The sequence below is a fragment of the Suncus etruscus genome, chromosome 20 (assembly GCF_024139225.1).
Source record: "Suncus etruscus isolate mSunEtr1 chromosome 20, mSunEtr1.pri.cur, whole genome shotgun sequence".
In the NCBI taxonomy this organism is placed as follows: Eukaryota; Metazoa; Chordata; class Mammalia; order Eulipotyphla; family Soricidae; genus Suncus; species Suncus etruscus.
Window position 1 is genome coordinate 43347486 of NC_064867.1, and position 25308 is coordinate 43372793.

The 25308-nt window shown below is 46.6% G+C and overlaps 3 protein-coding genes across 3 annotated transcripts in view; 2 read left to right on the forward strand and 1 right to left on the reverse strand.

The window, feature by feature from the left end:
• CNTROB (centrobin, centriole duplication and spindle assembly protein) overlaps nucleotides 1-2264 on the reverse strand; it is a 28700-nt gene extending 26436 nt beyond the window's left edge. Inside the window, exon 1 of the mRNA XM_049766198.1 lies at nucleotides 1445-2264. Coding sequence (XP_049622155.1) covers nucleotides 1445-1726 — 282 coding nt within the window. The 5' untranslated portion in view covers nucleotides 1727-2264. The remainder of the gene's footprint in view (nucleotides 1-1444) is intronic.
• A 445-nt stretch (nucleotides 2265-2709) lies between these two features.
• Nucleotides 2710-5507, forward strand: TRAPPC1 (trafficking protein particle complex subunit 1). Its single transcript, XM_049766195.1, has 4 exons — nucleotides 2710-2914; nucleotides 3040-3110; nucleotides 4362-4500; nucleotides 5139-5507. The coding sequence occupies exons 1-4, from the start codon at nucleotides 2816-2818 to the stop codon at nucleotides 5265-5267; spliced, it is 438 nt and encodes a 145-aa protein (XP_049622152.1). The 5' UTR covers nucleotides 2710-2815; the 3' UTR covers nucleotides 5268-5507.
• A 1786-nt stretch (nucleotides 5508-7293) lies between these two features.
• Nucleotides 7294-15318, forward strand: KCNAB3 (potassium voltage-gated channel subfamily A regulatory beta subunit 3). The gene is made up of 14 exons (XM_049766190.1): nucleotides 7294-7886; nucleotides 9400-9443; nucleotides 9534-9571; nucleotides 9783-9862; nucleotides 11208-11252; nucleotides 11335-11379; nucleotides 11583-11626; nucleotides 12043-12129; nucleotides 12404-12489; nucleotides 12631-12751; nucleotides 12837-12931; nucleotides 13041-13161; nucleotides 13261-13349; nucleotides 14470-15318. Exons 1-14 carry the CDS (start codon nucleotides 7642-7644, stop codon nucleotides 14545-14547), a joined length of 1218 nt encoding a protein of 405 aa, XP_049622147.1. The 5' UTR covers nucleotides 7294-7641; the 3' UTR covers nucleotides 14548-15318.
• The last annotated feature ends 9990 nt before the right edge of the window (nucleotides 15319-25308 follow it).

Sequence of the window (25308 nt, forward strand, 5' to 3'; positions counted from 1 at the left end):
CACCCTCCAAAAACACCAACAGAAATATTATGCAACCTATACAATATATGTTCTATCTATTACCAGGGTACATAGTATCCAGGGTATTCTTTCTGTTTTAACCTACTTCCACCCCATCTTGGTATTCTTAAAACCCAAGAATTTTGTTTGTTTGTTTTTGTTTTTGGGTCACACCCTGCAGCGCTCAGGAGTTGCTCCTGGCTCTATGCTCAGAAGTCGCTCCTGGCAGGCTCGGGGAACCATATGGGATGCCAGGATTCGAACCACTGTCCTTCTGCACACAAGGCAAATGCCTTACCTCCATGATATCTCTCCGGCCCCTAAACCCAAGAATTTTTACTTGCTTTCCTAGGAAAGCAAGAAAAAAGTAGAACTTATACAGCAAAATCCAGAAACGTAAATGTGTACAGAAGCCAAACACAGTAGTACAAATGGATTAGGTGGGTAGATTAAGGCAAGAGGGGGGAGGGAAGGGGGAATTCTTGACAACCAGAGAATGCATACTCTCTCTAAGGGCCATGCAGAACACAATTATCAATTTTTAAAACTCGAGAAAACCTAACCGGTCTATACCTTTTTTCTCAAACATTAATAACTATTTTCTCTGTAACATGTACAGTTTGTTGAACTGTTTTGATGATTTAACATTGTTAAAATCTCAAACCTTATAATTGACCTAGAAGGATCATATTTTGATCATAGCATATTTTGCTGCAGGTCTTAATCTAATTTCTGTTTGTGTCTTAATCTAATTCTGTTTCTCCCTGGTAGATGCTATGCCTTGGAGTGAAAATAAGGTATCTTTATTCTAAGAGGTAAATAGATTTCTAGCTATTCTATAAACACTAGCAAGCTACACCATTTTCCAAATTATGGTATCCCAGACTCTTTTCCTTAAAAAATATTGTTTTCCAGAAACAAGCAGGACTGACTCAAGTCAAAAGGAATCTGAATCCTAATAATAAGAGTTCCAGTTTTAGTGGCCGGAGCGGTGGTACAAACAATAGGGTGTTTGCCTTGCATGCGGATGACCTAGGACAGACAGAAGTTTAATCCCCCGGCATCCGATATGGTCCCCCAAGTCAGGAACGATTTCTGAGCACACAGCTAGGCGTAACCCCTGAGCATCACTAGATGTGGCCCAAAAAACAAACAAACAAAAAAGAGTTCCAGTTTTAGAAACTTTTGTTTGTTTGTTTTGGGGGGAGCCACACCCAGCAGTGCTCATGCTGTCTATTCTTATTTGGAGAACATACCTAGCAGTTCTGATGTACTCAGAAGTCACTCCTGGCAGTGCTGAGAAACCATAGGTGGTGCCAGGGATCAAACCTGAGCCAGGTGCACTGATAGGCACTTAACACCTTAACAACTTACTATCTCTGGGACCCTAGGAAACTTTCTGTCAACCATCCCACCCAAGACCATAGAAAGAACAAAAACGCACCTCCCTCGCCTTCTTCTTCAAGTTGTTTTCCAATCCAACTGACAAGCTATGGCTGAGCTCTTGGGCCAAGCCATCTAAGACCTCATGAGGAGGTGGGGAGGTATTGGATCTATACAGCTGGGCTCGAGCTGTGGCTTCGGCCTGGCGATTGAGGTGTAAAGAAGCATAGAGTTGGGAGGTCACCTCAGAAGACACTTGGTTCAGCCCAGCGATGTCTGAGGACTCGCTCATTAGATCCTCTGCCCGCAGAGGCGAACTGGGACTAGTGGCTGACGTCGCCATGACTACAGGGAAGCGACAACTGGAGCTCCAAGAGCCGGGCACAGGTTCTGCTTTGGGAGTGTCCAGGTGAGCAAATACATAGAGAGGAAAGATCTGGGAGAAAGGAAGAAAATGCCAAGCTGGGGATCTGTGTTGAGTAGGGATTTGAAGGCTTTCTGATTAAAGAAAAGCTTTCCTTCCACTCCAGAGTCCATGGGAAAGGAGGACAAGAGCACTTCTTTTTTCCCACAGCTCAGATGGTGGAAAAAGGAGGTGAAAAAGTTCAGCAAAGAGGGAGTGGGGTTCAAAGACCTACTGCAGTTCCCCTGGAAAGCTGAAAGTTGAGGAATCACACCAACTCTGATGAGGGGAGTCCTCTGGTTAAGTGAGCCCTGAGTTGCTCACCACTGCTGTGAAACAGGTTCGAATCCATCAGGACCCCCAAAAGTTCCAGGCAACTGTCAAATTGGGCCCTGGATATCTCAGAGGCAGAGGCCTTGTCTTTCTCACCTCCCCACACCATACTCCACCCTAGTCAGGGTCAAGAACTCCAGAGCAGGTTCCCTGAGCCTCCCCCAAACAAAAACAAAAACAAAAAACCCAAAATTAGCAAAATTCAATCAGGCTCTCAGACTAGGCCCTACACCACATCCTGCCCATCCATTCCCACTACTCTCCAGCCACACATCTCCAGAACCAAGAAAAGACCCAAGAGCGCCTGTTTTCCACACACAAAAATAAAAATCTCCCCCCAAAAAATTTCCCAAAAACCGTTGGCAGCTTCCCTCCCACAGTCTCAGAGCATCCTTGCGCGCTGGATGACGCCACAGCCCTGCGCCCTGCCTGGAACTGACTCTGCGCGTGCGCAGTCTCTGACCGCCGCTGATTGGCTGAAGAATCGCCGTAACAGCCGCTGATTGGCTGAGAGCGGGTTTATGGGCGGGCTTATTGCTCCGTCTTGGGAGTCCCGCGGTGAGAAACCGGAAGTGGTCCCAGACAAGTCCCAGGTGCACTTCCGGTGAGGCCTGAGGAAGGGGCCTGGCTGGGCCTTCTTAAGGGAGACTTGGTCTTGCCAATTGGTACCGGCATAGGGTGAGCTCTGGCCTGCAGATGACCGTCCACAACCTGTACTTGTTTGATCGCAACGGGGTGTGTCTGCATTACAGCGAATGGCATCGCAAGAAGCAAGCAGGAATCCCCAAAGAAGAGGTGAACCCCCCCCCCCCATCTCCCATCTCCAAGTTGCTCCTAGTGCTTTCTTCTTCCTAATCCCCTTTCCTTTCTCATTCTCTCCCAATTCGAGAACTAATTTGACTTCTCTTCCCCCTCTCCAGGAATACAAGTTGATGTATGGGATGCTCTTCTCTATCCGCTCCTTTGTCAGCAAGATGTCTCCCCTAGACATGTATGCAGGGATTCTGCAGGGGATTCTGCTGAGGGAGGAGGGATGAAGCCTTAGGAATGGGAGATGCTTGGCTCGAGGGGGGGCTTGGCTTCCAGAGAGGAAAGGGTTTAGAGCAGTGTTTTTCAATCTTTTGTGCAAAGGCACACTTTTTTCATGAAAAAGAAAAAATCACAAGACACATCACCATTAGAAAATGTTAAAAAAAAATTTAACATGGGCCCGGAGAGATAGCACAGCCGATCCAGAACCTAAGGTGGTTGGTTCAAATCCCGGTGTCCCATATGGTTCCCGTGCCTGCCAGGAGCTATTTCTGAGCAGACAGCCAGGAGTAACCCCTGAGCACCGCCGGGTGTGACCCAAAAACTAATAATAATAATAATAATAATAATAATAATAATAATAATAATAATAATAAATAAATAAAATTAACTCTGGGGCTGGAGAGATAGCATGGAGGTAGAGCTTTTGCCTTGCATACAGAAGGACAGTGGTTCGAATCCTGGCATCCCATATGGGCCCCCGAGCCTGCCAGGAGTGATTTCTGAGCATAGAGCCAGGAGTAGCCCCTGAATGCTGCCAGGTGTGACCCAAAAACCAAACAAAAGAAAAAAATTAATTCTGTGCCTATAGTGACTATATATAAAGTAATTCTCTAGACTAGGAATCAAATAAACACAAAGAAATTATTTTATAATTACTTTATTATGAAATAATAAAGCATTTTATAATTGTTCATATTTCTGTTTACTTAGTGCGAACCTGGGCCTGTTTGGCCGAACATAAAGCTGATATTCTGGCAGGAATCGAAGAAAGACACACACGTAGCTCTTCGTCAACAGTTTTCAGTCTCCCTGTGTCTTTCGTTTTTATAGTCCGTAACATGTGCTTCGGCTCACAAATAGACCAATCATGCCAAAGCCGCATGTTTTAGATGAAATTGGAATTTTTCTCATGGCACACCAGACAGTATATCACAGCACATAGTGTATCGTGGCACAGTGGTTGAAAAACACTGGTTTAGAGGCTGAGTTCTGAGCAACATGCTGCATTTAGCAGGAACTGGTTGGTTATAGGAGAGGTTCTAAAGCTAAAGAGGCTGGGATTTGGGGAACTATATTGAGAAGTGGGTATCTTTCACAACCAGCAGGTACAAATATGTTTAGAGAAGATGGAGTTGATATAGAAGGGATTAAAATATCTCTCTGGGAGAGATTGTGCTTCCACTCCTTAACATCCACCTCATTTCTGCAGGAAGGACGGCTTCCTGGCTTTCCAAACTAGCCGTTACAAACTCCATTATTACGAGACACCCACTGGGATCAAGGTGGTCATGAATACTGACTTGGGAGTGGGACCTATCCGAGATGTACTGCACCACATCTACAGTGCGGTCAGTGCCAATCCCTGGGACCCTTCCCTCAAAGCTCCTTAACAGCATGGTTTCTTAGAGTCCAACTTCTCACCTCTCTGCCCTAACCCTACCATATTATAGCAAGCGTTTGCGCAGGTCCTTGTTATGGTCCTTAAACATCAATTTCTCTTAGAGAGCATGCATTTCAGCAGCTGTGCCTTGTGTATTCACCCACCCTTAAAGTTATGCTAGGTTTGGAGGTGAAAACAAGAAATACCCTAAGTGAACTCTGAGCAGTAGAATAGAGACTAAAGAATTTGCCTTGTATGCGACTCACATGGGTTTGGTCCCTGGCAACCCATATGTTTCCCCAAGCCCTGCCAAGTGTTATCTCTAAGCCCAAAACCAGGAGTAAGCCCTGAGCAGAGCCAGATGTAGGTACCACTCCCTCATGAAAGTTTCCAGGACCAGAGCAATAGTACAACAGGTAGGGTGCTTGCCTTGCATTCAGCTAACCTGGATTTGATCTCAGCACCCACATGATCCCATATGCACTGCCAGAAACAGTTCTTGAGTGCATAGTGAAGAGTAAGTCCTGAGTACAGCTGGATGTGGCCCCAAAAGAAAAATAAAGAGTGTCCAACACTAACGGGCTCTAACACCTTCCTTCTTCATAGCTGTACGTGGAGCTGGTGGTGAAGAACCCCGTCTGCCCACTGGGCCAAACTGTGCAAAGCGAGCTCTTCCGCTCCCGATTGGATTCCTACATTCGCTCGCTACCCTTCTTCTCCGCCCGAGCTGGCTGAAGAAAGCGTCCTTCCTCTCCCTTCCCTCAAAAGACTGTCCGGGGCTCTTCCTGACAACAGTTCACACAAGGGACTCTACTGCCAGCCCTTGTATCCTGAAGCCACTGGAAGCCCCAGCCGATCAACAGCCTAAAACCAACTCTGTAGCCCTCCTTATGACAAGAGGAACAAACCCTCGCTCCAGTTTTATTTCCTCCATGACTGCAGAAATACAAAATAAACTTTTTGTCACCCTCCGCATCCTGAGCTTTTCATTTTTCACTCATGGGTCAGGGTCCAGCCCCACCCACGTTGGGAACCAGCTGGCTGCATTCCTTAAATGACAAAGACTCACAATCTGTGGATCTCTCAAAGTTACACTCTGGTGTACATCATTCCTTGGTTGGGGTAGGGATGGGGTTGCTCTCCGTCCAGCACATCTTAGGCACTGCGGCACAATCATTACCCATTCCTCCTTCCTCGCCGTGTCAGATTTTGCCAATGTCCTCTGAGGAACAGAATCACCCTGGTTAGACTCAGGAGCCTAGAAAAAGGGAGAGCTGCCTGGATGTCATGAGACATTTTCACAAATGCGCTTGCTATTCTTTTTTGTTTTCTTTTTAATCTTAAAACATTCTTCTCGGGCCAGAGAGATAGCACAGCAGTAGGGTGTTTGCCTTGCATTCAGAAGGACGGTGGTTCTAATCCCAGCATCCCATATGGTCTCCCAAGCCTGCCGGGGTGATTTTTGAGTGTAGAGCCAGGAGTAACCCCTGAGTACTGCCAGGTGTGACCCATAAAAAAACAAACAAAAAAACACCTTTTATTCCTTTTTAGTATTTTTTAATAACTGTGCTCTCACTTATCCAGAAACAAATGTAATATGGTCAACTATGTCCACCTTGTGATGCATTTTCTTTAAATAAAATGTAAAAAATTCATGAGTTGAAGGGCCAGTACCAAATGCAATGATACTTAGAAATGGGTACTTTAGAAATATGATTCAGATAAGATTAGAGTCTTCACTCATTATTTATTAGTATCCTAAAAAATATTCAATAGTGATAGATATTATACCCATTATATTAAAAACATGAGACTTTTGGGAGTTGGGTAGAGGTTTGGTTATTCCAAAGTTCCCAAAAGAGAAAGAGATGTGACCAGAGAGATAACATGGAAGTAGGATGTTTGCTTTGTATACAGAAGGATGGTGGTTTGAATCCCGGCATCCCATATGGTTCCCCGAGCCTGCCAGGAGCGATTTCTGAGCGTAGAGCCAGGAGGAACCCCTGAGCACTGCCGGGTGTTACCCAAAAACCGAGAGAGAAAGAGAGAGAGAGAGAGAGAGAGAGAGAGAGAGAGAGAGAGAGAGAGAGAGAGAGAGAGAGAGAGAGAGAGAGATTGTAGCCCTATCCAGGGAGGATAGGAGAAGATGGTTCGCGTCTTCACTCATTATGTTATTGGTATCCAAGAAAATATCCAATAGTGATGAATATTAGTATCCAATTAGTATTTAAAAAAAATTTGGGGGGGAGTTGGGTAGAGGTTTGGTTATTCCAAAATTCCCAAAAGAGAAAGGAATATTCTGTACCCCCTAATCCAGGGAGGATAGGAGAAGATGGTTCGTGAGCAATTCTCTGCAATAAGTAATCCACACAGATCTGGAGAATATAACAGGCAAGAAAACTCACAAAGCAAGCTTTTCACCCATAAGGCAGTCGCTCCAACAGGGAACCACAAGCCTAGATGACAGCTCCTGCTAAACTCTCCTGCCTTCCCTTTATTGAAATCCAAATCAAATCCCTCCCCAAGGGGAGGGCAAAAATACCAGCTGAAAGGCAATGGGCAAACAAGACCAACAGAAAACAATTAAGATCCAAATGAGAAATATTGGATAAAAATGGGAACTATTCCAAAGGCCCCAATTGACTTCATACCGGGGGGGGGGGGGGTTCCCCAAAGACAGATCTAGGCTTGGGGGTTGCCTCTCCTGGCTCACTGGGGTGGGGCTTATGCAGATGAGAAGCCCTTTGGGTGGGTGGGGAGGCGGTGCTTCAAGCAGAGGGGAAGGCGGTGCCTGCCAGTCGATGGGCTGGGCTGGCTGCCAACCGGACTGGCAGACTTAACGGTCCCCGCTGGCTGCTCTTGGGCTCCAGGGGTATCCCCTCCGGCCCCCTGGGCTGTGGTCCAGGCCCCCTAGGGTTGCTCTCGACCTTCATACGCACCCATCTCTCCTCCCTGCATCTTTTGGGGAGTCCCCGACTGTCCCCATCCCTCCCTCGACCTCCAGCAGTCCGCCCCCGCGGCCCCTCCAGCCGCAGCCTCCTCCTCGATTGTCTGTGCTCCCCCATTCCCGGCGCCCTCCTCCTCCTCCTGCACCCCAGGGCCCCCCAGCATGCAAGTGTCCATCGCTTGCACGGAGCAGAACCTCCGCAGCCGGAGCAGCGAGGACCGACTGTGCGGGCCCCGACCCGGCCCTGGGGGTGGTGGCAACGGGGGGCCGGTCGGCGGGGGTCATGGCAACCCTCCGGGGGGCGGAGGGTCCGGCCCCAAGGCCCGGGCAGCCTTGGTCCCCCGACCCCCAGGGCCTGCGGGGGCCCTCCGAGAGAGCACCGGCAGGAGCACTGGCATGAAATACAGGTATGGGGGTGTCTGGGCATCCTGGCCTAGGTCCTCCTGAGCTCACCCTGACTGACCCTGGCTGGAGGCTTCCTGAGGTGGTGCTAGAGCCCCCTCAAACTTTACTGAGAAGGTGCAAGAGCCTTTCGCCTCTTCTCCTCCCCAAATTCGTTTAGCTGGTCCCCCCCTCCCCATGCCCGCCTGCTGTCAGGACAGAATCAAGTTTCCCAAGGTTGAATGGGTCCAGCCAGACCCCTGGGGAAGTTCCTGAGCTCCAGCGCCCCCCTTGGCTCTTTTGCTGCAATCCTCTTCCCTAAATCCCAGTCCCCAGGGGGGCTCCTTCCCCAACTCCAGTCCCCTTCCCCAATCCCAATCCCCAGGACCCTTCCTCAATCCCAGTCCCTAGACCCCCAGTTCCAAGGTCCCTTCCCCAATCCTTAGACTTCCAGTCCCCTTCCCCAACCCCAATCCCTAGTCTACAGGCTCCTTCCCCAAACCCAGATCCCTTCCCCAATCCCACTCCCTAGACCCCAGTCCCCAGGCCTCTTCCTTCCCCAACTCCTCGGCTGGAATGCCCTTGGGTCTGTGTCCTGCGAAGCAAATCTCTTCTGTCCTGTTGAGGGTGCCTGCCCCAGATACTGTCTGTCACCACCTGCCCCAGAGACAGACCGGGCCTCCTGCTGTCTTTTTTAGCAGGGTGGGAAGCTGAACATTCCTGAGGAATAGGGCTAGGTGGAAAAGGTAGACTGAATAACAAAGAACATCTGGGTTCTTAGAACTCACAATGGTGGCGGCGGCAGCGGCAATGTTGGGGTTCTGCCTGGGACGGAACACAGATAAGCTGCTCCTCTGACCTGGCATTGTCCCATAAATCCAAGCCCCTCTTCCAGAGCTCAGCCTACAGACTGCTGAGGTGGAATGCCTTGAAAAAAGGGAGCTAGCTGGTTCAGAGACAAACTTCACAAGAGGAGAGGAGGGAGTGGAGGGGGTCACGGAGGGACTGGCCTTTCCTGTCAGGTCCTTCCCAGGTTTCCTGCCTGTGTTTGCTGGAGCCTCGTCTGCTGAGCCTTGCCAAGGAACTTTGCCTGCCCAAGTGCTTGAATTTGACTTGGTTTATCCCTCCTACTCTGGTGTCTGCACTTTAGACACTCTGTTTTCCAAATTGTATTATTTTTCCCAAATTTTATTATAATGAGACAGATGGTCATATTCCTTCAAGCCCCTAACTCTACACATTTCAGTGATGACTGAAACACAGACATAATCCCAGCCAGATGAAGCATAAACTAGGTAGCACCTTTCATTGTGCTCGGAAGGAATAAAAGCATTGGACAGTGCTCCAAAGAAAGTCTCTTATTTGTTCACTTTATACTACGAGCATATTACTACCCAACTCTATAAGCCCAACTAGATCATTTCTTTGGATGGAAGCATCCTGAGGCTTCTCAGCTTGAAGGAGAGGAACTGAGGGCTGATAATTGATGTCCCTCCTTAAAGAAGCTATCCCCCTACCTACTACTTCTGTATTCTGCAGGAATCTAGGAAAGTCTGGTCTTCGGGTATCCTGTCTTGGCCTAGGTGAGTTACAAAGAAAATGAATTAATGTACAGGGTATTTTTTCATGGCTTGTCTCCCATAGCTCTCATGTACCTGGCTTCTCTCTTGCAGGTACCTGGGTCACATTTGGTTCTCAGATCTCGGATGAGGTATAAATGATGGGATCCGTGGGCAGAATGAAGGGGTCTGAGGGAGTTAAAAAAGACTTGGATGGAGAGTAATATGTCGGAACCTAAGGGTAGTATGTAGAAAAGGGGAGAAAACATGGAAACCAGGACTGAAATGGATGGGCTAGCATGCAGTGAGGGAGATAATTGAGGGCCAGTGGTTAATTTTCAACTTTTTCTTTCACCTCCTCAGATAGCAGAGGATGTGCTGACAGTAGCTTATGAGCATGGTGTGAGCCTCTTTGACACAGCCGAAGTCTATGCAGCAGGACAGTAAGAACTGGAGCGAAAGAACTGTTATATTTGGAAAGCTGAGAGAACATCAAGATTTCTTGTTTTCCCTCTAGACAACCCTATAAATTCTGGGAACTCTATGTGCCAATCTATCAGCCAACTTACTATTCCTAAGTCTTATGGAAATTGGAGTCTCAACATCGGTCCCCCTCCAGTATGGCAATGGGCATACTGTGCAAATTAAAATCAAACCAACAGATGTATGCTGGATGTCAATTATGTACAACTATGTGACGATTGCAGAACAGATTATTCAAATACATCATTGCACACCCATAGATTCACAATGGAATTAGTTAAAACAGAAAGTGAATTATCCCTGCCTCTTTTCCTTCTGCAAACTCTTAGATAATTACCTAACACTTGACCCAAATAACAGCTTTTCATGAGACCTGTGTCTTCACAAAGGTGGTCAGAAATCATCTCTCCTGCCAAAGTACTCTGATACATGATCATTAATTCATGGTTTTTGTAGTCATATTTTCTGCTTAGTTGGGAAATCCACACTCCTTGAAACATGTCTTGCTCTTCCCCACATCATGTCTTCCCTGTGTAAATAACTACACAAAGACTAGTACAGAGTAGGCATTTCTTTTTTTTTTCTTTTTTTTGGGGGGTGGGGGGCACACCCGGCATTGCTCAGGGGTTACTCCTGGCTGTCTGCTCAGAAATAGCTCCTGGCAGGCATGGGGGACCATATGGGACACCGGGATTCGAACCAACCACCTTTGGTCCTGGATCGGCTGCTTGCAAGGCAAACGTCGCTGTGCTATCTCTCCGGACCCAGAGTAGGCATTTCTTATGAGGTGCCAGAAACATGCTCTTGAAAAATTCATTTTAAGTGGTTATGTTCCAAGTGGACATGTTTAAGTGGACATGTTCCAAGGAAGGAGGTTTTCCCAATCCTGTGTAGCAAACAAGAGCTGAAGATGACTATGGCATCAGAATATTTTTCATAAAATGAGGGAGCATCTGTGCTAAGTTTGGGAAGCGGGGAGGATTTTGAAGTTTAAAAATAGAGAGGCAACACATATTGTCAGAACCAGACAAGGAAGTGTTTTTGTCCCATTTCTCTCAGCCCAGTCTATCCTTTCAGCACCCAGAAAATAGCATAGTTGATGCATAATTGATATGTGTTTAATAATAAAAATTATACATCTACACCCATTGTTTTGTGATGGATGTGTGTAATGGTTTATACTCTACAAGACAGTAAATTAATTAAGGGGAAATTAATTGAAGGAAATAGTGGGGAGTAGAGGAAGGAACTAAGCTCTAAGCTATCTTGGAGGTATGAGTACCTCTATGTTGTCTTTTTTTCCAGGGCTGAAAGAACTCTAGGCAATATCCTCAAAAGCAAAGGCTGGAGGTAAGACTGTGTTTAGGTGGGATTCTGGAGACAGTCATCCAGAAATCCTTTGTGTTGATTCTGCCATTTCTCTATTTTGCAGGAGGTCAAGTTATGTCATCACCACAAAGATTTTTTGGGGAGGACAGTAAGTGAGTTTCGCACTATACAGCTACACTTAATGTGTGAAGGCACATGGGGTAGGAATAGAGACAATTGTCCCCTCATCTGTTACTTCAGCTTTGCATCTTACCTATGACGACTTGTGTAATCCCTCTTTCTAATATCACCAGGTCAGTCCTGATCACCTATCGTAATCAATTCTCACTCTTGACTTACCTTTTCCTACAGGGCAGAAACTGAACGAGGCTTGAGCCGCAAACACATCATTGAGGGTGAGAGCTAGAGACTGGGAACTTGAAATGTCTGGGTATGGGCCCGGAGAGATAGCACAGCGGCGTTTGCCTTGCAAGCAGCCGATCCAGGACCAAAGGTGGTTGGTTCGAATCCCGGTGTCCCATAGCCTGCCAGGAGCTATTTCTGAGCAGACAGCCAGGAGTAACCCCTGAGCACCGCCAGGTGTGGCCCAAAAACCAAAAAAAAAAAAAAAAAAAAAAAAAAAAAAAAAAAAAAAAAAAAAAAAGAAATGTCTGGGTATGAGAGCTAGAGAAGTTGGGAACATCTGAGTTAGATGCTTTGAGTAGGAAATCAAAGATCTGGGGAACATCTAACATCTGGGGGGGGGGGTTGATCTTAAATTCTAGAAAACTGAAGCTGAGGTGTTTTCTTTCCTCTCTCCAACCCTTCCTAGGCTTACGAGGCTCCCTGGAACGTCTCCAGCTTGGATATGTGGACATTGTCTTCGCCAATCGCTCAGACCCTAACAGTCCTATGGAGGGTAAAAATAGTACCCCAGCTCCTATAGTCCTTTAAAATTCAGCACATTCCTCATGCTCTCAAAGAGGAAGTCTACACTCAGGAGGTTTCCTAAGCTGCACAGTGGAGACTTGGACCTTACCAGGACTTGGATAGGAAGGGTGGTAAAGCACAAAACGAGCCCCACTGGCCCTTTAAAGATGCCTCGAGTTTTGGTGGGGTAGGCAAATCAGAAAATTTGGAGCACTATATTCCAGGGGTCTGAAAGTGAGGCTTTCCTTCTCCCATGTGCCTAGAGATTGTGCGAGCCATGACCTATGTCATCAACCAGGGCCTGGCCCTATACTGGGGGACATCCCGATGGGGGGCTGCAGAAATCATGGTGAGTGTGCCACCCTACATTGCCCTGCCCCATCTGGTTCCCACTTGTCACACGGCCACTCCAAACCCCACTTTATTGTGGGAGGTGTGGGGAAGAAAAAGAAAGGAGTATTCTGAACCTGTCTCTTCCAATCCAATGCAGGAGGCTTACTCCATGGCCAGACAGTTCAATCTGATTCCTCCGGTGTGTGAACAAGCTGAGCATCACCTGTTTCAGAGAGAAAAGGTGGAGATGCAACTGCCAGAGCTCTACCACAAGATTGGTTTGCAGCCTTCACAAGCCTATATCCCCCTAAGCCTCTCCATCTCTTATATCTCTTCCTCCAAATCCAATACCATTTCTCTTAGGTGTTGGCTCAGTCACCTGGTCTCCAGTGGCCTACAGCCTGATCACTAGCAAATATGATGGACGAGTCCCAGACACTTGCAGAACCACCATCAAGGTGAGAGATCTGGAAGCTCAGGATAGCAGGACCAGACTATCTGTGATACTGGGGTGTGAGTAGGGAGTTGAGGGGTCAAGAGGTTTTGTTCACTGTGTCTGGCCTCCAGGGCTACCAGTGGCTCAAAGAAAAAGTGCAGAGTGAAGATGGAAAGAAACAACAAGCCAAAATCATGGACCTTCTGCCCATGGCTCACCAGCTGGGTTGCACGGTAGCCCAGCTAGCTATTGGTAAGACTGCTCGGAAATTTCACACTAGCTCATGGCTGGGAAGACATCTTTCTCAAGAGACATTTTCCTCTTTCCTTCTCTCTTTCCTCTTGGTCCCAGCCTGGTGTCTCCGCAGTGAAGGAGTCAGTTCAGTCTTGCTGGGGGTGTCCAGTGCTGAGCAGCTGGTAGAACACCTGGGCGCCCTCCAGGTGAGCTGGGGAGAGTGAGTTGCAACACTGCATCTCCCAGGAGTCCAGTCAGTCAGTCAGTCAGTCAGTCAGTCAGTCTCTTAAGGGCCAGCGGGCTCACCTACCACAAGGCCCTTCCTTTGGGGGATGCACAGTTCAAGTTCACAGCTGTGACTCTGAGGAGAGCGAGTCGCAGGGTTGCATCCCCCAGGAGTCCATTCAGTCAGTCAGTCTCTCAAGAGCCAGCAGGCTCACCCACCACAAGGCCTTCCTTTGGGGGATGCGCAGTTCAAGTTCACAACTGTGACTCTGAGGAGAATGAGTTGCAGGGTTGCATCCCCAAAGATTCCAGTCAGTCAGTCTCTCAGGGGCCAGTGGGGTCACCAACCACAATGCCCCTCCATTGGGGGATGCACAGTTCAAGTTCACAGTTGTGACTCTGGGGAGAGTGAGCTGCAGGGTTGCATCCCTCAGGAGTCAATCAGTCAGTCTCTCAAGGGCCCACAGGGTCACCCACAAGACCCTTCCTTTGGGGGATGCACAGTTCAAGTTCATACAGCTTTGACTCTGAGGAGAGCAAGTTGCAGGGTTGCATCCCCAAAGATTCCATTCGGTCAGTGAATCTCTCAAGAGCCAGTGGGGTCACCAACCATAAGGTCCTTCCTTTGGGAGATGCGCAGTTCAAGTTCATACAGCTGTGATTCTGGGGAAAGTGAGTTGCAGAGTTGCATCTCCAAAGATTCCAGTCAGTCTCTCAGGGCCAATGGGGTCCCCAACCACAAGGTCTTCCTTTGGGGGATGCAAAGTTCAAGTTCACACAACTGTGACTCTGAGGAGAGCGAGTCGCAGGGTTGCATCCCCAAAGATTCCAGTCAGTCAGTCAGTCTCTCAAGGGCCAGTGGGGTCACCCACCACAAGGCTTTCCTTTGGGGAATGCGCAGTTCAAGTTCATACAGCTGTGATTCTGGGGATAGAGAGTTGCCGAGTTGCATCCCCCAGGATTCCAGTCAGTCAGTCTCTCTAGGGCCAGTGGGGCCACCAACCATAAGACTCCTTGTGTCTGCCATTGACCTCTCTCTGAGGCCTGCTCTATGTGTCCTCCAACTCCAAGCCTGAGCTCTCCTCGCTCTTTTCCCCTCAGGTGCTGAGCCAGCTGACCCCTCAGACGGTGATGGAGATCGATGCGCTTCTGGGCAACAAGCCGCACCCCAAGAAATAGCCCGTTGAGAGAAGAGAGACCCGCTTTCCCGTGCAGCCTCGTCCCCACTGAGGAGCCTGCAGCGGGGATGGCCCCGCCCCTAAAGAGTCCCGGCTTCGAGTAGCGATGCGCATGAGCCAAACAAAGCCATATCCTTCCGCAGTGGGGCTGGCAGAGAAAGTAGTCCTAGGCCTTCTTTGCTCTCTCCCAGGCATGAGCTACTTACTGGATCGCACCTCTTTGCCACCTGGTCTCACTCCCTTCAACCAACCAACCAACCAACCAACCAATCAACCAACCAACCAACCAATCAAGGCCAAGGCCCAGGGAATTGGAGGGATCAAAGTGGTGGTGTTGAGGGGTAAAAGAGTCATGTTAGAAACCTCCAAAGGAGTCCTTGAACTAGCAAGGATTCATCAGCTAAGAAGTGATAAAGATGTCATTACAGTACAAAAGAAATGGAGCTTTGAAGTTAACCCTGTTGAAGGAAGCCAGGCTGGTCCTGGCAACAAGTAAATGAATGACTCTTTCATCAACCAGTAGGACCCTGCCTCCCAGCCAGGAGGTGAGGAGTGGTTAAAATGCCATGCAGTGTTCAAGTTTTGTTCTGCAGAATGACAAGAAAGCAAACGTATAATGCTGCTGGCAAAAAATGGGAGGTAGACTTTGGATCCTTGAACTGAATTTCCTACCTGGCAGTAGAGGACTGCATTCTTCCTCTTGGCAATAATCTTAAAGCAATAACAGTGGTCCCTGTTTGGAACTGTAAATAAAATCTCAATTTGATCCTCACTCACCTGTGTCAGACTAGAAGACTTTGGCGGTTAGGATCTAAGAATCTTAGTTTCAGACTATCCCTACTGTTAGATTTACCAACATTCTGTCCATACTCACTTGCCTCAGTGTTTTACACCTAGACATCCAAGGCCCCGGTTTTCTTGCTTCCATCAGTAGTCATATTCCTGAGAACCTAAAGATGTGGCTTCATAGTTTGTTGCTCCTCCTTCTGGTACTTGCCCTTGCATGATTTTTTAAAGTAGTATTGGTTATATTGCTTTATACTTCTTCTTTCCTCTTACTTGATGCCCACACTTATGCCGAGGAACTGTCTGGATGGTTTTCTTGTGGCTGAGGTGGATGGGACTTCTCTGAGCTTGATTAAAGCTTTGGGATTTGTTGAAAGATAAAGTGAAAAGGATTAAAATAACACACACACAAACACACACACAGAAAGAAATTATTTTAAAACAAATGAGAGGAGCCTGGAGAGATAGCATAGTGAGAAGGGCATTTGCCTTGTACACAGCCAACCCAGGATCCTTGGCATCCCATATGGTTCCCTGAGCACCAGGGGAGTAATTCCTGAGTGCAAAGCCAAGAGTAACCTTTGTGAATCGCTGGATGTAACCCCCAAACAAACAAAACCAGTGATGTCAGAATAGTAGAGAAAGAAACTCAACAGTTATGTCAGATACTGCCATTTATTCTTCCCCAAAGTATTAATTTTCCAAGAACAGAAAGTGGGTGGAAAGTTACAATCTTTAAAGATCACATGACAGAGAAGGATGAGCCTTGCCTTCCTTAAAATACAACCACACCATTTTCCTTCTCTCTGTTCTATTCTAATTTTTCCTTGGCCCTGAAACTTTAAGAGCAGAGTAAAACTGTTTTCTAAAAGAGAATAGTCAGCAGTATGCCATTTACTAGATTAGCAACAACCGGATAAACTAATGAATACTTACATCCACTTCTCTCCGATCATCTCCCACTCATTTTGAAAGACTGGAGGAAACAAAGAGGTAAAATATGTGACTAAACTATGACTAGGTATTCTGTAGCAAGCATAAAGAACTTATAAATTCAAAATAGTACTCTTTAAATGAGTGCAAACATTAGTGTAATGCACTTATTTTTAATGATGCCAGCCCCGTTGCTCAAATCACTTTAAAAAAAAAAACTCCCCTTAGAATTACTTTCAGAGGCAGCTTAGATAACCCCTGTTAAAAAAACTTTTCTTGGGTTGGAGCGATAGTATGAGTAGGGCATTTGCCTTGCATACAACCAACCTGTGCTCTGTCCTCGGCACCCCAAATAGTACTCCAGCCCTGCCAACAGTGATCCTTGAGTAGCTAGGAGTAAGCCCTGAGTGCTACCAACCCAAAAACAAAAAAGGGAGGGGGTAAAAGATAAACCTTTATTGCCATATCTTCTTATTAATCTTGTTCATTCATTAAAAATATATTTAGTTTGAGTGTATGCTTTGCAATGGGAGAACCAAGCTCGATCCCTGACATTACATGGTGTCCCCTTTCCAATAAAAATTTTAAGTATTGGTCAATCATGGAGATACCTGAGAGTATTTACTTATTGAAGACTAATGTAATATAGACACATAGACACAACGGTGAATGAACCTCTGTGGAATTTACATATGAAAGAGACAAACGACCCATATTCAGCCTAACAAATGCCAGAGGACACAGAATAGTCTCACTTATCTCTGGGATTTAAGAAAAATAAAAGTCATTATTGTAATAACACCCAGAGACAATAGAGATAAGGGCTGGAAGGACTGGCCCATAGTATGAAACTTACTACAAAGGGTGGTGAGTGCAGTTAGAGAAATAACTACAGTGACAACTATCATGACAATGGTGGTGACAAAGTGAAATAGAATGCCTGTCTCGAAGACAGGCAGGGATGGTGGAGGAGGGAAGTGGGGGCATTGATGGTGGGAATATTGCACTGGTGAAAGGGGGTGTCCTTTTTTTTATACCTGAAATCCAACTACAAACATTCAGGACAGAAAGTGGTTTGAATTCGGGCATCCCATATGGTCCCCCATTCCTACCAGGAGTGATTTCTTTTCTTTTCTTTTCTTTTTCTTTTTTCTCTTCTCTTCTTTTCTTTTATTCTTTCTTTTGTTTTTGGGCCACACCTGGTGATGCTCAGGGGTAACCCTGGATATGAGCTCAGAAATCTCTCCTAGCTTGGGGGACCATATGGGACGTCGGGGTATGGAACCATGGTCCATCCTAGGTTAGCGTGTACAAGGAAAACACTCTACCGCTTGCACTACCGCTCCGGCTCAGGAGTGATTTCTGAGCTCAAAGCCAGGAGTAACCCCTGAGCGCAGTCAGGTGTGACCCAAAAAAACAAAAACAAAACAAAAGTTAAAAAAATAACATGTTTGTAATCATAATGCTTAAATAAAGCTACAAAATAATAATTAAAAAAAAGCCATCGGAAAGTGCACAGTGTTAGTGAAGTCACAACAGGTTATTTGACATGGTGAGGTTGCACTGAAGTGAATATCAAGTTGGTGTACTGAAGATTAAAGCAGGAACAAGGGGAACAGCGCACAAAAATCCTGGTAGCAGGAAGAAAGGTGCAAATCAAAAGCCTCAAAGTTAAGTACCTAACAGAAACAGAAAGTTGAGACGGGTAGTTTCAGAACACTCAGGAAAGTCCAGGACACTATTGTTTGTTGGTTGAGCTACACCTGCCTGTGCTCAAAGGTTACTCCTGTCTCTGCCCTCAGGAATTATTTCTGGTAGTTCTCAGAATACCATATGTAATGCCAGGGATTGAGCTCAGGTTGACCGCAGTCTAGGGCACCTTAGAAAAGTATCTTTTTCATAAAGACAGTAGGAAACAGTCTAGATTATTTATTACGTAAATTTTATCATATCACCACCTAAATCTAGTAACTTGAATATGACTTGAAACAAAAATTTGGGGGTGTGGGTGTGGTGATTTGTTCAGCTGTGCTCAGTTGCAGAGCTCTCCCAGCAGGACTGGCTCTGGCTCAAGAACCACTGCTGGTAGTGCTCAGGAGACCCCATGTTGACAGCATGCAAGGCAAATGCCTGACCCACTGTTCTATCTCTTCAGCCCCCAAATAGTTGTGTGTGTGTGTGTGTGTGTGTGTGGTTTTGGGTCACACCTGGCAGCGCTCAGGGGTTACTCCTACCTCTATGCTCAGAAATCACTCCTGGCAGGCTTGGGGGCCCATATGGGAGACCGGGATTTGAACCACCGTCCTCCTGCATCTAAGGCAAACGCCTTATCACTGTGCTATCTCTCTGGTCCAATAGTATGGTTTTTGTTGTTTTTTTTTTTAACTTTACTTTTCCTATGATTCTGTAAATTGGGTGAGAATTTCCTGTTTTAACCTGTGCTCATACATGTCATTATATTCAGCTGTCAGATCAACAAAAGGCAGAAAAACCAAGATGGCGTCACTGACGTGCTTTGCTCTTTGTACAGACCAGTAGAATTCCTTTCACAGTGGTTCCGGCGCAATGTTCCAAAAGGACATTAGCAGAAACTACAAGGCCTCTAAAGGACTAGAATCCAGAACTCACACATCAGTTCTGCCGTATTAATCCAAGTCACAAGGTTTCTAGATAAAAAGCACAGTGAGGATTAGAGTATACAGCAGCAGGTAAAGCACTTGCCTTGCAGACAGCTGACCAGGGTTTGATCCCTGGCACTCTACATGGTTCCCCCCAAACACTTTCAGAAGTAATAGCTTAGCACAGAGATAGGAGTGAACACAGCCAGGTCTGGCCACAAAACTAAAACAAATCAATGGGACTGGAGTGATAGCACAGTGCTAGGACATCTGCCTTGCTCGCAGACGACCCAGCATGGACCTGGGTTCAATCCCTGGCATTTCATATGGCCCCCCAAGCCTGCCAGGAGCAATTTCTGAGCACAGAGCCAGGAGTAACTCCTGAGCGATGCCAGGTGTGGCCCCAAAACCAAAACAACAACAACAATGACAACAACAACAATGACAACAACAAACCAATGCATGGCAATAGACACCAATTTTTTGTTTTCTTCTTTCCCTTCCCTTTGTGTAAATAGGATCGAATGCTTGTTGTGATGCCAAAAATTGCACTTGATAATGTGAGATGATGCCAAGGAAGGCAAGTAATGCAGGCATGTTCTAAGCCACATACCTGGGCCCTAGACCCTAATTATTTTGTTTTTGGGTCACACCTAGCGATGCTTTGGGATTATTCTCCATGGTGGCTGGGGGATCCAATCCAGGCTTCGGCCCTCTCACCTCTCTGCTCTAACCCCATCCCCTATGTTTTGAAACTTAAATTTTATTGTCCTTGGGGCTGGAGCAATAAAACAGTGGGTAGGGTGTTTGCCTTGTAAGCAGCTAACCTGGGTAGGGTTGTTTGTTTGTTTTTATTTTTTTTGGTTTTTGGGCCACATGCAGTGACACTCAGGAGTTACTCCTGGCTGTGTACTCAGAAATCACTCCTGGCTTGAAGGACCATATGGAACATGGGGGGATCGAACCACCATCTGTCCTGGGTCAGCTGCATGCAAGGCAAATGCCCTACTGCTATGCCATCACTCCGGCCACTAACCTGGGTTTGATCTCTGATATTCCATATGGTTCCCCCAGAGCCTGACAGTGTTTCTGAGTGCCCAAAAAATCAAAACCGAAACACAAAACCAAAAATTATTTCCCATTATTCTCCTTCTGCTCCTATTGTTATGATGACAAGAGTCCCACACATGCTTAGCTGTGTTCACATGGAGTGACATATCAGATTGTGATGCTCACCTGCTGCTTCCAGGGGTCATACTTCTGGCTGTGCACATATGTTAGTTGTTATGCTCATCCGGCGTCACACCCTTCAGTTGAAGTGTTCATACACACCTGGCTATGCTGTCGCCTGAAATTTCTTTCTGCATAGCTGCCAGGTTCATACTCAACACAGGCTGGCAGGGTCAGGACCAAACTCACAGCCTCAAGCTTGCAAGGCAGGCACTCTAGTCAGAATTATCTCCCAATTCCTCTATAACTCCAATATTTATAGAAGCAGCAACATTACATTGCATGAGAACTTGAGGCAATTAATTACCACGGCATTAGATTATTTAAAAAAGGAATCAGAAGTAAAAAATTATTGTTTTTAGAAGGACCACTGTAAGCAGCATGGAGAGAAGACTATAGAAAGTCAGAATGTCTCTGGGCTATCTGGTTAAGAAACTTTAACCAGTGTTTCTCAACTTTTTCTCAATCATGGCCCCTTTCCAACCTGCTTTCCTTCCTGGGCCTCCACCCCTACCGGTATAACACCTAGTCTCATATCATGGTCACTCATCTGTAACTTTCATCTGTTGCTCCTTTGGAATATCATAGGGGTGGACACACAGGCTCCAGTTGGGAAACATGGTTCTACCAGAATATAACCAAGTAATGATGGCAGCTTGAACTAGATGTTGAGAAAAATGAATAAAATAGAGAAATATTTAGAAGGCATATGAACATAGAAGTTGGTAAGAGAGGATAAGTGGAAGGAACCTTGGATGATACTGTGGATCCCGAGAAAAGAAGTACTAAAAGAAATGTTCATTTGTCCAGGTAGATCATGTTGTTTGGCTTCTTGAAGATAATTAAATAAGGAGAGTGAGCAAGCAACTTGATAGCAGCCATTGGGCTTAGAAGCCCTGACTGTCAAACACTTTGGTAGTATTTATATAATCATATATGCCTTAAAATACTCATCACCAAGTGAAAAACATGTAAATGTGAGTTATCCTAACACATTACAAAGACAAGATTAAAAACGTGCTAAATTATGACATCATCAAAGGAATTACATAACTTCCCCCAAGTGAGCAAGACAATAATAAAACACAGATTCAGAGGGACTGGAGAGATACCATTTTTCGTACATACACACTCCCCCCCCCCACCAAAGTGCATCTAATGGAGTGAATGCTGCCTGGAGCTGAAGCCTGGAGGAGAGCATCTAAAAACTATGTGCATCTAGTGGTCCAGTGCATCTTATAGAGCAAAAAATATGGTAGTTCAGGTGGTTAAGGTTTTGCATAAGGCTAACCTGTTCAATCCCTGGCACCATTGAGCACAGAGTCAAGAGTAAGCCATAAGGATAAAGTGATCTAACCTAGAACCCTTACTCCCAAGAAAAGAAAATTTTTCTATTTTTTTTTATTTTTGGGCCACACCTGGTGAAGCTCAAAGATTACTCCTGGCTATGCACTCAGAAATCACTCCTGGCTTGGGGGACTATATGGGACGCCGAGGATCGAGGATCGAACTGAGGTCTGTCCTGGGTCAGCTGCATGCAAGGCAAACACCCTACCGCTGTGCCATTATTGCTCTGACTCCAATTTTTCTAAAATTTTTGCTTAGAAAGAAAAGCATGCTGGTGGGAATGCTAACTAGTTCAAACTTTCTGGAGAGCGATATGGAGATTCCTCCAAAAACTGGAAACTGAGCTCCCATACAATCCAGCTATACCACTCCTAGGAATATACCCTAGGAACACAAAAATACAATACAAAACCCCCTTCCTTACACCTCTATTTATTGCAGCACTATTTACCATAGCAAGACTCTGGAAACAACCAAGATACCCTTCAACAGATGAATGGTTAAAGAAACTATGGTATATATACACAATGGAGTATTATGCAGCCATCAGGAGAGATGAAGTCATGAAATTTTCCTATACATGGATGTACATGGAATCTAGTATGCTGAGTGAAATAAGTCAGAGAGAGAGAGAGAGAGAGAGAGAGAGAGAGAGAGAGAGAGAGAGAGAGAGAGAGAGAGACGGAGGATGGTCTCACTCATCTATGGGTTTTAAGAAAAATGAAAGACATTTCTCAACAATTTTCAGAGACAAAAAGAGAGGAGCCCCCATCAAGGACCTCACCACAAAGAGTGATGAGTTTAGTTAGAGAAATAACTACATTGAGAACTATCCTATCCTAACAATGAGAATATATGAGGGAAATAGAAGGTCTGTGTAGAGTACAGGTGGGGGCGGGGAGGGGAGGAGGGATATTTGGGACATTGGTGGTGGGAATGTTGCACTGGTGATGGGGGGTGTCATCTTATATGACTGAAACCCAACCACAATCATGTTGGTAACCAAGGTGTTTAAATAAAAAAAATATTAATTAAAGAAAGAAAAGCATGCGTTAGGCCAGATATGAGACTTAAGTGACTTAAGGGCACAAGCTCAAGCTCTGCGTGATGTGGCCCCATAACAATAGTGACAGAAATTTGGGGCCGGAGAGATAGCATGGAGGTAAGGCGTTTGCCTCTCATGCAGGAGGTCATCGGTTCGAATCCCGGCGTCCCATATATGGTCCTCCCGTGCCTGCCAGGAGCAATTTCTGAGCCTGGAGCCAGGAATAACCCCTGAGCACTGCTGGGTGTGACCCAAAAACCACAAAAAAAAAAAAAAAAAAAAAAAAAAAAAAAAACAATAGTGACAGAAATTTAACAAATAAAAAAGAATTATATGTTAAACAAATAACAGTGATGGTATACTTCATCATAAAATTTACCCTGTAAGGTTTTAATGATATTTAAAAAACAAAATAAGCACATGATTGCCTATTATAACATACAGATTTTATGGCAGAGACACATCTTGACCAAGAAAGTGGGTGCTGAAATTTTGGCTCTTGAGGAGTTGGTTGAACTCTGTATATAGTCTGGTTAATAAAACACAGGTTAATATAAGACTTATCTGATGTTTACTTGTACTAGGCATCATTCTAAGCTCTTACATATATAAATTAATTCAATCCTATTATTATCTATATTGTAGAGATTAGGAAACCAATGTTAAGTAAGTTGCTCACAAATGTCACAACAAGAGGATAGATTTGTTGGCTCTGGAGTCTGTGTTTTGACTCTCTACAACAGAACCTGACCTGCAGATCTGGAAGAAGAGAGGAGGAGATAGCTTGGGTTAGGTGTGGCCTAATGAGGCAACGTGGGCTGTGAATATTATGTCCTGTTTACCTGTGGGGGAAGTCAGACCCCTGAGTCAGAATTCATGCTGGGCTGCTTTGTTGAAACCATCACAGTGTGTGGGTGTCCTGGCCTGACCATTCTGGAAGGAAAGGATTCCCAACATACCTAAAGCCTTGATTCTGGATTCTAGGTTCCTGGAGTTGAGCATTAGGGCAAGCTAATGGAAGCATAGGAAGGAGAATTGAGGATAACTACTCATTGCTAGCTAGCGTCGGTTTTAAAAGATGTCAAGACCTCCCACTGAAATCTGGGTGGAAGCGTCTTCACTTGGGTTGTGAAATGGATGTTCTGAAGCAATGGGGGCGTAGGTGGCAGCAGAACACATGTATGTACCAGAGACTGAGGGCAAACAAAGGAGGAGCAGGAAGGGAGCTGGGGATTTTCACACAGTAAGTAGAAGCAAGGTGTGTTCCTCAAAGGAAGGTGTGAAGGAACCACTGAGTGGCTTGTCCTGTCCAACCTCAGGCCTGGTTAGGTACCCTTTGGGCCTCCTCCTCAGCTTGGTCATGGCGCACATTCCAGGCTGGCCGTCACTGAGTGGCTTCTGTCCAGATTCAGGGCTGGTTAGGGACCCTTTGGACTTCTTCCTCAGTTGTCCTGTCCAGCCTCGGGCCTGGTTAGGTACCCTTTGGGCCTCCTCCTCAGCTTGGTCATGGCGCACATTCCAGGCTGGCCGCCACTGAGTGGCTTCTGTCCAGATTCAGGGCTGGTTAGGGACCCTTTGGACTTCTTCCTCAGTTGTCCTGTCCAGCCTTGGGCCTGGTTAGGGACCCTATGGGCTTCATCCTCAGTTGTCCTTCCAGCCTTAGGCCTGGTTAGGGACCCTTTGGGCTTCCTCCTCAGTTGTCCTGTCCAGCCTCAGGCCTGTTAGGGACCCTTTGGGCTTCCTCCTCAGTTGTCCTGCCACCCTAAGGCCTGGTTAGGGACCCTTTGGGTCTCCTCCTTAGTTGTCTTGTCCAGCCTCAGGCCTGTTAGGGACCCTTTAGGTCTCCTCCTTAGTTGTCTTGTCCAGCCTCAGTCCTGGTTAGGGACCCTGTGGGCCTCCTCCTTAGTTGTCCTGCCAGCCTAAGGCCTAGTTAAGGACCCTTTGGGTCTCCTCCTTAGTTGTCTTGTCCAGCCTCAGGCCTGTTAGGGACCTTTTGGGCCTCCTCCTCAGTTGTCCTGTCCAGCCTCAGTCTTTGTTAGGGACCCTGTGGGCCTCCTCCTCAGTTGTCCTGCTAGACTAAGGCCTGGTTAGAGACCCTTTGGGCTTCTTCCTCAGTTGTCCTGTCCAGCCGTAAGCCTGGTTAGGGACACTTTGGGCCTCTTCCTCAGCTTGGCCATGACGCACATTCCATGGAGGCTGGCCACCACTGAGTGGCTTGTCCTATCCAGCCTCAGGCCTGGTTAGGGACCCTTTGGGCTTCCTCCTCAGTTGTCCTGTCCAGCCTTAGGCTGGTCAGGGACCCTTTGGGCTTCTTCCTCAGTTGTCCTGCCAGCCTAACGCCTGGTTAGGGACCCTTTGGGCTTCCTCCTCAGTTGTCCTGTCCAGCCTTAGGCTGGTCAGGGACCCTTTGGGCTTCTTCCTCAGTTGTCCTGTCGAGCCTTAGGCCTGGTTAGGGACCTCTTGGGCCTCTTCCTCAGCTTGATTATGGCGCACAATTCCATGGAGGCTGGCCGCCATTGAGTGGCTTGTACTGTCCAGCCTCAGTCCTGGTCAGGGACCCTTTGGGCCTCCTCCTCAGCTTGGCCATGGCGCACATTCCAGGTTGGCCACCTCCACACATGCCACCCAAGGGAGTGGCCCCTCACACACAGCCTTCCTCACAGTCCTACGCCTCTAGGGGCGGGGCCTCCATGATAAAAAGAGGCGGGAGGCGGCGGCCTTCGCCCTCAGGGAGGGACTGAGGCATCAAGCAAGCAAGCAAGCAAGCAGAGCCAGTCCTGAGGAGAGACTTGAGTGTGCAAGC

Bases quoted from the DNA above. Each gene is read 5' to 3' on its own strand.
- TRAPPC1 (XM_049766195.1), top strand. From the start codon at position 2,816: ATGACCGTCCACAACCTGTACTTGTTTGATCGCAACGGGGTGTGTCTG. The intron at 3,111-4,361 runs GTATGCAGGGAT...TCATTTCTGCAG, and splicing joins AAGATGTCTCCCCTAGACAT to GAAGGACGGCTTCCTGGCTT. The intron at 4,501-5,138 runs GTCAGTGCCAAT...CCTTCTTCATAG, and splicing joins TGCACCACATCTACAGTGCG to CTGTACGTGGAGCTGGTGGT.
- KCNAB3 (XM_049766190.1), top strand. From the start codon at position 7,642: ATGCAAGTGTCCATCGCTTGCACGGAGCAGAACCTCCGCAGCCGGAGC. The intron at 9,444-9,533 runs GTGAGTTACAAA...TCTCTCTTGCAG, and splicing joins GGTATCCTGTCTTGGCCTAG to GTACCTGGGTCACATTTGGT. The intron at 9,863-11,207 runs GTAAGAACTGGA...CTTTTTTTCCAG, and splicing joins GAAGTCTATGCAGCAGGACA to GGCTGAAAGAACTCTAGGCA.